General features: G+C 39.1%; 1 protein-coding gene across 1 annotated transcript; it reads right to left on the bottom strand.

Annotated features, from left to right (window-relative positions):
- Positions 1–1299: 1299 nt before the first annotated feature.
- On the bottom strand, positions 1300–9619 carry ubac2 (UBA domain containing 2). Its single transcript, XM_040001674.1, has 10 exons — positions 9413–9619; positions 8899–9023; positions 7763–7882; positions 6897–7003; positions 6476–6599; positions 6336–6383; positions 4495–4603; positions 3618–3760; positions 3036–3182; positions 1300–2956 (listed from the first exon to the last, which is right to left on the bottom strand). The coding sequence occupies exons 1-10, from the start codon at positions 9441–9443 to the stop codon at positions 2849–2851; spliced, it is 1062 nt and encodes a 353-aa protein (XP_039857608.1). The 5' UTR covers positions 9444–9619; the 3' UTR covers positions 1300–2848.
- Positions 9620–11636: the final 2017 nt, after the last annotated feature.

Here is an 11636-nt window from a genome sequence, read left to right as displayed (position 1 = left end):
TTAACTGAAATGACAAATATCCCCACACAACTGCTGATGCTTCAAGGTCACAGTCAGCTGTACTATAAATGGTAGTGGTTTTCCTGCCAGACAAGGAGAAACCCCCTGAATGTAGCTATGATCTACGTCATCTTTCTGTTACTGTTGCTGCTGATCTTCCTGGCTAAAAGCATGGTTTTTAATATAAACATATGAGATCAAAGCAAAAAAATAAATAAAAAAAATCTCCCAAAACTCCAGATTATAAACAATGCGTGATTAATGTTGCGCATTAAATGGGCATTTCACAAAAGGATCTCCATAATGAGGCTGGTTTCCGTGAAGTTTTGTTTCTTATTAATCATTGTCTTTAATTAAACCTCAGTAGCACAAAGAGATCTCAATCACTGAGGTTTAAGCAGCTTTTCAATTCAGGAGCCATTAAAAGTCGCACCGCTTGACTGGTTTATATATCAGCTGAGGCTGAATAAAACTGTGTCACTGTGAGCTCAGGAGGTCTTTCAGGTTTTGGTTTTTGTTTTGTTTTGTGGTTTTTTAAATGGCATCTCTACAATATTTCTGATGGGATTTCAAGTCCAATAAACGTGTGGTGAGAAATTTAGGTGGCCCAAAGTATAATCTGTCCTTTATTTTTATTTATTTATTTTAGGTAAGAGTTGATGAACTGTGTGATTTTAAAACTCTTTGGTGTGAAGACGTGCATATTTTCTCCGCATTGATATTCAGTCACCCTGGAGCGAGCCTGTCTGCTGGAGCTGTCTACTTAATGGGAGCGGGTGGGTGTGGCAGAGAACTAACTGGCAATAACAACACCACGGGTCTGACTCGATGTCTCCATCTAGTGATCAAATGAAACTTATCATGGGGAGGTACATTAAAATAAAATCTAAATAATAAAAAAAAAATCAATAACAGCAATAATGATCACCTTTAAAAAGAATAAACGTTTTTGAATCGTGTATTGTTAGATTGCAGTTGAATGATTTTCTGTATTATCTGCTGCAGTCACTTTGGGGGTTTCCTATTGAGCATCTAGCTAACAACTGAGCCACTGGGATCATTCCACACAATCATGTCTAGGGATTACAGAGAATGGTGCGACAATTGTTACATAGATTAAATTGTTATAATGTGGGTTATATGGGTTAAAAATGGTTTAATGACTCCAACAAACCAAACTAAACACTTAAATGTCATTTTAGGATTAATGTTTCGTCAACTTATGACTCGTTTTAAACACAGGCTTGTTTTATTTTATTTTTTTTTTTAAAGGTAAATACTCATCACAATAACACATAATTCCATCGTCAAGTTGATTTATTTGACAGACCAAACATGATTCATTACAGTCCATCAAAAAGTTGACCATGCAACAATTCTGTCATCACATCCATATATTTTTAAATCACTCTCCAAAAATACAAACACAAATGACTCTTCTCAGTGGTCATATATTATCAATATTATTATGCACAAAATATAAAACTAGCATCCATCTTTGAAATCGATACACTGCTGATGCAGTATTACTTCTCTTGCATGTATATTTATATACACAAAATTAGTGACTATGCAACACATAGTCGCCTTAAACCTCTCGCCATGATATTGCATAATAAATATGAACCGACTTCTAAGACTTAGTTTGAATTAGACAGATGTGCTGGCAGCGAGAAAAAAAAAAAAAGACTCAGTTAAGACACAATAAATAACCCTTCAATGTGTTTGTGCATACAAGAGCATGAAATAAAGAAACAAAAATGGTCAAGGGCATGAAACATGACCTCCTTGAAGGCCTTCTGTGCATCTGTGTAGGTGCACTCGCATGTGATTGAGATTATGTCATTAACAGAAAAGTCTCCTCAGGGACCCTGAGATAGCCCATGTAGCCAGCAAACAGCCCGTCTGTCCACAACACTGTACAGTACTTGTAGAGTTAAAATGGGCGAAACCAGCCAACCCCACAAGAGTTTGGCTCTTTAAGTATCTCTCAGTCAGGCTAACCGCTTTGTTAAAACATCTCAACCAGGAAAGGGTTGCAATCTGTTACTTCCATGAAACACTGCCAAAGTAAAAAAGTAAAACCTGTGTAGTTAAATCATTGTTTAGTAGGTTATATTGTTCATGTAGTTTTTTCTCCAGAGTCCCCACTAATTTATTTTAATTTTGCCAGCATGAAAATAAAATAAAATGACAGCAGCACAGCTGATCATTTAGTGCACACAAAAATCTTGCACTTTTTTCCCTTTTCACTTCTAACCAGTTATCAACATCTAGAACTCTGGATACACCGGACAAAACATTGGGATACAAACTGTATTTTACATAGCTACTGTATATGTTGGCCTGTGAGATGGCAGCTGATTTGTCAACTCTGTTTGAAAGAAGTAGTCTACCTTTTATTTCCACCAATGGACTGGAGAATGTTATTTTTAAGATGTACTCTTAGAAAAGCTCTTGACTTGTTTGATTTTTGTGTTTTGTTTAGTTTTTTTTCAGGCATCTTGTTAAGTTAGAGGCCTGACTCACCTTCCTTGAGCAATGACGTCTGTTTCACACTACAACAGCCATCAGAAAGCGATGACGCAAATGACATCCACTCTGTGCTTCACACTTCATTCATCAGCCTGCTATCAGGCTCAGCTCCTGTTGGGGCAGCCTAACACTGCTTCAGGGGAGCAGTGACACTGCCTTCATATAATCTGTACAAATTTTCTTTGTCGTCTCCTTTCCTTTATTTATTCTCTTCGACTCTGAATTATTTGCTTTCTGCTTAGCTTTTCGCTCGTCTGCTTTGGTTCCTGCTTTCTCTTTCTGTCACCTCTTTCCCCTCACTGAGCTGCTTCCCTCAGTGTTGCAAGAGGAAGTTTGTTGCCATATTAATGTCATTATTTGAAGCTCTGAGCGCCTCGAGGGCATCGATCCTGGAAAAGCCCATTTCCACTAAACGTGCAACCTGTAGGACACAAGATAAAATCAGCTCAAACTTAAGCACAGAAACACACACATACAGGAACACTGAAGTGAACGTCTACCTGTTCTTCTGCTACAGGGGAGTTGTCCAGAAAAGGTGGCTGTGTGGATTGGTGGGCTTGAGGCTGAGGACGGGGCTGCACCGGGACGCGGTTCTGTCCTCTGTGTCTCAGTGAAGGGAATAACCTTGTCCACTGTAGCAACCCGCTCTGCACAAATACACAGACAAAAGCAGTATCTAATACTTTGTAATACCAATCACTTTCATCTAGACAAGAACCAATTGAATACCAATATCAGATATCTGTCAGATACTCTGATAGCTCAGTGATTGTACAGCATACATCCTTAATGACTTAAAAAAAATGTTCTTCTTCTCATGTTTTCTGACTCTTTTTCACTAGCTCTGCATTTGGCTAAGTTCAGTGTCACTACTGGTAGCATGAGTTGATATCTGGACCCTACAGACGCTACACAGGATCATGGTTAAATGTCCGACTACAACCGTAACTGTAAGCATGCTTCCCTCTTTCTTTCATTGCTGTATCGCATACTGTCATACTGGCATTAGAAGCAAAATCAATTTCTGAGAAACTGGGTGGTCTATGCATAGGGTTCAGTTTTAAGTCTTTGTGTGCATCTACCTGTGGCTGATGTCTGGCATTCCTCCTGGCCTCGTTGTACTCGGCCAGTAGCAGCTGTTGGTCGAGCAGCTCCATCCTCTGCTGCCTCTGAACGTCAAGAGTGGCACCCATCCCCAGAGGTGTCTCGCTGGTAGGTTGGGAGCCTTGACAAACACAGATATAAACCACAGATTCATCTTAAAAATATCATATCATATCTGTACACGAGTGGATAAGTGCTATGAAGGATCATTTAGCACAAATTCAGTTTTTCTACGAGGTTTCAGGACCTCATATCCTATATAGTGGTGAACAAACTAGATTACTATTATCATGTTTCACTTCAGTCAGGGAACAATAGTTCAGTTAGGGAATTTGACATTGTTAAGCACTGACTATTTTGAGGCTGATAAGCACTCTAAAAGGCTTAAAAATCAGTGAGCGGGACATTAGGGATTAGAGAGGAAGAGCTACTTAAAACAGAACATTAAAAGGTAAGTAATCTATCGAGGAAATGTTTTAAGAGGTAAAAGTAATCTGCACATTAACATAAAAAGCTCATTTTTGGTTTAACTCCATCTGTTCACACATTATTTAATAAACCTTAATCTATTGGTGAGCTGACGACAATATCCCATCAGCCTTTTATAGCTGAGAGGTAAAAATCTTTTTAACCAGCAGTTAAAAAGATTAGCCAGCAGTGACAGCGGTACATCTTATCATTTTAAGTCACTCTGTGTCACAGCACTAGTCAAATGCCTAAAAGGTATGTATATTATTATTATCATTAAGTCAGGCAGAAAGAGACAACAACCCCACGTCAGGCTCTGCAACTCTTGTCCTTGTAAAAGGGATTTAGACAGGATTTGTGTTTGTTATTACGAAAGGATGGACTCACTTGAAAAGACTGGCTCCAGAATATATTGTCCAATACGAGACACCCAGACGGGGACAAACAGAATCTTCTGTAACCGTAGGACACTGGAGTGGTACAGTCCACCTGAGATCTGAAAGGCATATTTATAAAAGCACATGTGGACATAATACAGAAATAGCAATCTTTACTGAATACAGATTAAATTACACAGTAGAAAGTAAGGCAACAATATTAAGTGCTTCCACAGATATAAACTAGTATAGGGCAGTAAGTAAAGCTGGAGTTAAAAAAATAAAATAAAAAAATGTTCCTCTCCAATAAATCCTTTGTTTATTTTCCTCAGTTGCTTTAGTGATAAGATGTCAAAGTCTATGATCATGTCTTCAAAAGCTTTGCTTGGTCTAATCAGCTTTCCAAATCTTAAAACCCTGTAATGTGAAAAAGACAGTCACCTCCCCTTTTTTTATTCCAAGGATTTAGGCATAAAGAAAATCATAATAATACAACCTCAGATGAAGAACGTGTGTCATATTACACCTAATCATTATTTATTTAACAAAACTTAAGCCAAAATGGAGAACCAGTGTCTGAAAAAATAATCCCATCTCATGATTCAATAGCTGTTTGACTATCAGGCTCTCACTTCCTTGCAGAGGATTTCTGGGCAGCTCTTCTTTACAATGATTCTTCAGTCCATCGAGGTTTGTGAGTATTTGTTTTAGCACAGCTCTCTCCAAGATCCTGCCACAGCATTTCAATTAAGTTGAGGTCTGGATTTTAACTGGACCATTGCGACCCCTTGATTTTTTTCTTTTTCAGCCAATTTGTTGGTGATTGCTGTACTTTGGGAACACTCTCTTGTTGCATGACACAGTTAGCTAAGCTAAGTTTTAGCAGTTGGACAGATAGCTTCACACTTGACTCTAGAATACTTTGGTATACAGAAGACTTGATGGTCAACAAAACAAACCATCACCCCTCTACCACTGTATTTGAGAGTTGGAATGAGACGTGTATGCTGTGTTTGATACTTGCTTAATGTGGAACTGTGCATTATGGCCAAACATCTCCACTTTGCTCTTGTCTGTCCACAGAACATTGCTCCAGCAGTCTTTGTTTTAGATGCAACTTTGCAAACACAAGCTCTGCTAACATGTCTTTTTTTTAAAGATGTGTTAGCAAACTCTTCCAAAGAAGCCATATTTTCTGAGTTTTTTAAACTGTACAGTTATAAACTTTAACATTTAATATGGTAATTAAGCCCTGAGATCTAGCTCTCGGGTGTTTTGTCATTTTTCTGAGCATTGTATCCTGTGACCTTGGGTGAATTTGTTGTATGAAATTTTTTCCACTTGTGAATAATCTTTCATTAGAGAATGATGGACTTCAAATCGTTTTGCATTTGCCTTCCCATATTGATGTGCAGCAACATTCTCTATTCTAAGATCATTGCTGATGTCATTCTTCCATGGCATTGTATTAACAGACACCTGAATGCTCCACTAACAAACCTTCTGCCTTTATAGAGGTGCTCACACTTAGATTAGCATCTGTTACTACTTATAAATAATAGACTTACATTAAAACCTTGGAACTGAAAGTAGGCATACTTTTTTTCCCTCACACGACTATATATATTTTTTTAATCAATCAATCAATCAATCAATCAATCAATCAACTGTTTGATTAATACTGAAATGCTTATATCCTTTGATTTTGATTTCCTTGATTCATACTGCACACGGAGTCCTTGATGATCACCATTATTTATCCCTCCTGGTCATGAATAGCTTATTATGTTTTAAATGCTGGTACACATGCTAGATATACATTCAAAAGACAAGAAGAATTTATTTACTCACCAATCCACTGAGTGCAAGGAGCCACATAAAAGGGCTGGAAGTCAGCAGCTGTATCACAAAGAACAGGATGATAAAACAGAGATCAGTAAGAATTCAAACTTAAAAGTGAAACAGACTTCCACGTGTCCATAGGGATTTACCTGTAAGCCTACTATGTAGACCAGGGACTTGTTGGTGATGTGGATGCGACCCAGTACCTGTGTGACTGGCATCCTGGGGATCGACAGGTAGAAAGGCACAAACAGAGAGAAGACTGGGGCAAGCCTGTGGGAGGTGAGAGGGAAAAATCAAGAGGATTGAGGTTTGGGCTCCCTTGTGAACTTATATTGATTTTTATGCATTTTGATCTTTTATGTTAAGTTTACATGTATGTAAATAAAACTGCCATTGTCTCTTTTGTGGAGGTGGATTGTAAACTGATTATCTAATACATCATGAATGATGAAACAAAATATGGTCATGAAAACTGTTTGATTGCAGAATTGTCGCAGGCCATAAAACTGAAAAAGTCTACTTTTATTTTAGTGATGCTGCACGTGCGTTATAGTAAAGTCTACTTACAGTCCCGAAGGCAGTTCTTCCACCTCATAGTAAAACAGAAACTGGAAAGCCTTTGCCAGCAAGAAATCCATCAGTGCAGAAAGACACCAAGTACCAAAAAGAAAGGACTGGTAAAGGGAGAAAAGAGCACCATATAAGATTATCAGAGCAGTACATACCTATAAAAAAAGAAGAAGAAAAAAAAAAAACCTTCACACTGTATTACATAAGATGAGTTAAAAGTGACTGAGACCATAAACCTGGTCTCTATCTAAAGTCACAGCTGGGGAGTTTCACTTTCCCACAGACTTCTACAATCAGGCTTCTTTTTATTGGTGGCCATTACAAAGACTAGAGGTTTAAGGCACTTCTAATTTAGCTTTACTGTTCATACAGAGATGTTAAATCACTCTTTTATATGCAGCCCATGAGTCTACAAACATTTGCACAAACACAAAGCCACCTAAATGAGGAAGTTATGCATTTTCTTCCCTAAAAGGTGAATTCAAAACTGAGATGAAACTCATACTGATTCTGACTGATGATCACACCTATGAAATAATTCTAATTTGGAGAGTCAAAGGAGCTTGCAAAGAAAAGCGTCTGGACTTCTTTAAGTTGCTTGAAGACGTTTCACCTCTCATCCGAGAAGCTTCTTCAGTTCTAAGGTCAAATGGTGGGGAGTCCCAGATTTAAACCTAGTGGGAGTATCCCCCCACAGAGGGACAAAAGGACCCCCTGATGATCCTCTAATCGCCTGAGTCAATTTGGGGAATAATTTTTAATCGCTTTATACAGCACCATCCACTCTTCACTCTGGTTCAGCTAAATCTCTGGTTACACTCCTTCCTTAAATGTTTTTATCTATCAATAGTTTTTATACTTACAGCAAACTTCCTGGTGCCAAACCTCCTTTCAAAGATTCGAAAGTTGTAAATGAGCAAACTGCTGCAGAATGAGTCCTTGATATCGAGACACACCAGCCTGCCACACAATAATCTCCACACCTAAAACAGAAGGGACAGAAGAGTCATACACAGACACTTGCATCCAAAACATATGAAGAACAAATAAACCCCTGTATAATAATGCCTTTTATGTATATATATTACACATATTATACATATGTGTCCCAAATTTGGCATACTATCTCACATTTCTGAACCAAATACTAGTACATTTTACCATAAATTCCAACAAAGGTTTTATTAAAAACAAAAAACAAACTCAAAATCCATTTAGCAACTTCTCTTAGCACAAATAACATCTCCCCAAGCTCAGACTCCGATGTAATCATGCGACCTAAACGGGGAATTTTAGTTTCGTGATAACAGGTCATTACATATGACGATAAGATAATTCCTGTCACACCACACACTTCTGCATGGTTGATGGTGTACTACTGAGCAACATAACCAGGTTTTGTGTAAGCAGGCTTGACAACAGTGTATATCACCTTTCTTTGTCAACCCATGCTTTCTGCTTTGGGATCTTACATGCTACTCAGTATATTCAGGTTTAACACTGTCCCACCCCCTGAAGCAGGAAGCATGGACATCTCTTTGTTAACTTTCAGTTAAGAAAGTAAAAGTAAGAAAGTAACTTTGTTGACTGATTATTCTTTGTGATAAATACCCTACAAACTTAATCTGTTTTAACCTGTGTTCTATTAGCTGTGTAAAACAAATATGGTGACAAATTAGGACAAGCATAAACAACATTTATGTATTTTCTGCATCGCCAGGATACATGCAAATTCTTGGAACAGGAAATTTACTCCACAGCTTTATTCTGCAGTTCAACAGGTAAAATGGATTTCTTCAGCAGACAGTCTATAAGCAAAACTTCAGAAAGACCAACAAAGCTGGTGTCTGTCCTCCGAGACAAGGTGTGTTTGTTCAGGGTCTTTAGTCCTGGATCCTTATTGTTTCACTGTTGTAAACTATCAGATGGCACTAGGTGCTGGTTTTAGCGTTCCCTCTATGTTTCACCCCCAAACACACTTGTAGATGCCGGGCCGTACCTGATGCTCCTGTGTGATAGCCTGCAGGTGGTAAACAAACAGGTCTTGGTACTGTGGCAGCAGGGTGAGCATCACAGTTAGCCCATTTAGAACCAGAAGAAGGCTTTTCGACAGAGGAGCCTTGTCTGTCAAAGACACACACACACAGTATAATTAGCAGCAATATACAGCGTCGCTTTGTTCATCGATTTATCTAATATTCTTTAAATATTGCCAAGAGTCGTGAAGATGGAAGGGCTTATTTGTATACAGAGGCGGGGCACACATAGACACACAGCCACCTCAGTACTACGAAGTTAGCATAATATTCACTTTATTTGAACTTTGAGGCCTTAGCTGAACAAACTGAATACTTGGAAACGTGTAACATAAGGTTCTAATTAACAAACCGAAGCGTTAACTGATAGATACCGTTCAGAGTAAATGAATGACAGCGCAATGCTAACGTCAGGTAGCTAAGCTAGTAGTCCGTTGAGACTCGCTGTGGTTTTAACGGCAAATTCACGATACTTACAAAGGCCACGAGAACCGGTGGTTGTGAACATGACGTCCAGGTATTTTACGGTGTCCAGGCGACGGCTGTCAATCCAAATATAGCGCCAAAGTGACACTAAAACACCGAAATAAAGTTGGAGACAGGATCCATGCTGTAACCGTGGAAGGAAAGGCAGGGCAAAGGACTCCGCTACGGAAGCCCGACAACAGCCAAAAGGTTTCTCTCGCAGAAGCCCCAAATGTTAAAAGAAATTCGTCCTGTGGGGGTCGCTGTTGTTCTGTGTTGAGCCCGGGAGAAGTCTCGCTGCTCAGACATTTTTATGGATGAACTTCAGATTCAGGTTCAGCTTCAGGTTACTTTATTTGTACCCACAGGCAGGTTTGGTCTGCTGTAGTGAGTCATTCATCCTTACGTGTGCATTTTTAATACATACACAGATCACAGATAAACACATGCTTAGAGAATCCACATAGCATCGTGTAGGAAAGCTACAATATGTCTATCTGACTGATAGCTGATGGAAGAAAGCTGTTTTTAATATTTGATGTTGTGCACTTTGAGACCAAAAGCCTTCAACCAGTAGGAAGAAATTGAAACCTACTATGCAAACGGTGCAAATCATCAAGTAAAATCAAACCAACTGGTGTAACCATCTGGTGTATGCTGGGTTCAGCCTGTCAAACCATTTAACAATTTCATTAAGTGAGTTTGTGTTCTTTACAGATATATATCCATTACTACGAGACCAAGGAAAGGGATAAAACAGATTCAGTAAAAGCACAGTAAAATAATAACATCATGGTTTTATCAATCTGGAAACAAGAAAACCTTCTCATGCACGGCAGTCGCTGATGCCCTTTTTATAAGTGCAGCTTCACACTCATTCGTTTCTGTGAGCGTTTTCTGATTCGTTTTGCCATCAGTTCCTGAAGACATGCCACAGCTCACTGTTTTCTGTTGCTTCAAGTGCTTCGTAGATTAAAAAGTTTTAAATTAAATTTTATTTGCATCTACTATGATAAGAAAATGCTGTATGTTGCTCAAAAGAGCAATTTTATTTTAAGGCACTCATATACTATATTGATACTCAAATACCCATATCACACCATCTCTGAGAGCCGGGTCACCTCCATCAGCCAGCGACAACCATTAGGTCTGTATCCTCAGGTTAAAAGCTACTCCAATAACAACTGGGTTTTTGTATCCATGATGAAATATCAGGCATTTCAACAGTACAGATGCTGCAGCTGGATGACCCTCAGAAAGGCAGTATTTTCTACACAGTGCCCCCTTGCTGTTATCTTATAAACTAATCCAAGGGGATTATCAAGGCCTGAAGTCTGATCTTTAACCTTGTCACCTATGACCATTTTTAGGTATGTAATAAGCATTTATGCAGCACAGCAGATGTTTATAACTTCAGCTTTCTCAAAGAGTGCTACCCATGTAAATTATTCTGTGGCCTTTGAGCAGGATGTAACTACACAAGTCTAGCTTAATGACTTTTTCTTATGGTCATCTGGCGTCATGCACACAGTGTCATATCTTGTCAAGGTCCAGACTTCCTTTGCAGAGGGCCTGCTTTGTCTTATTGTCAAATTGCTGCCAGTTTTAGTCACATCAAAATGTGTGTATTGCTTCTTGCCTGGGTGTGATAGCTCCAGAACCAGTCGATCCAAAGCCTAGTGCATTTGAAAAGATATGGCGAACAGCTGTCTAATAGTGTTGCACTTTCCCCATCATCAACAGATGCAGTTGTGTTAGTTCCCATTGGTTAGTTCCCACCCATTAGGTCTATTTGGCTGCCTGTGGTCAGATGTGACTGCAAAGCAGAGCTCAGTAACAGCTTGCTAATTGTGTTTCAGACCTTCTCTGTCACTGATGTAGGAGTGAGGTCTAAAAAGGTTGCTTTGCCCCTGTTCTCAATCAAAGATAATCAGATTAAACAGCACAGAGATGTGTGTATGTATGTGTTTGTGTGTGCTTACCAATAAAGAGACTCCAGATTTGGAGACAGCCTTGACTCCTGCTGTTTGCTTTGTTCATTAAGAGGAGATGAGCAGATGGTTTGCTGGTCTGTTGTGCAGTGCACACATGCAGGCACACATACACACACACACACGCACGCACATGCAAATACACATATACACATGCATGCTCGGTCCTGTCACCTTAGCTTTATCCTCCATTTATCTTTTCCATTACACATCTCTCGGCAGGACAATGCCACTCGGTGAATTGT

The sequence above is a fragment of the Simochromis diagramma genome, unplaced genomic scaffold (genome assembly GCF_900408965.1).
Source record: "Simochromis diagramma unplaced genomic scaffold, fSimDia1.1 OVJJ01000421.1, whole genome shotgun sequence".
In the NCBI taxonomy this organism is placed as follows: Eukaryota; Metazoa; Chordata; class Actinopteri; order Cichliformes; family Cichlidae; genus Simochromis; species Simochromis diagramma.
This window is presented reverse-complemented; position numbering and strand designations above follow the sequence as displayed.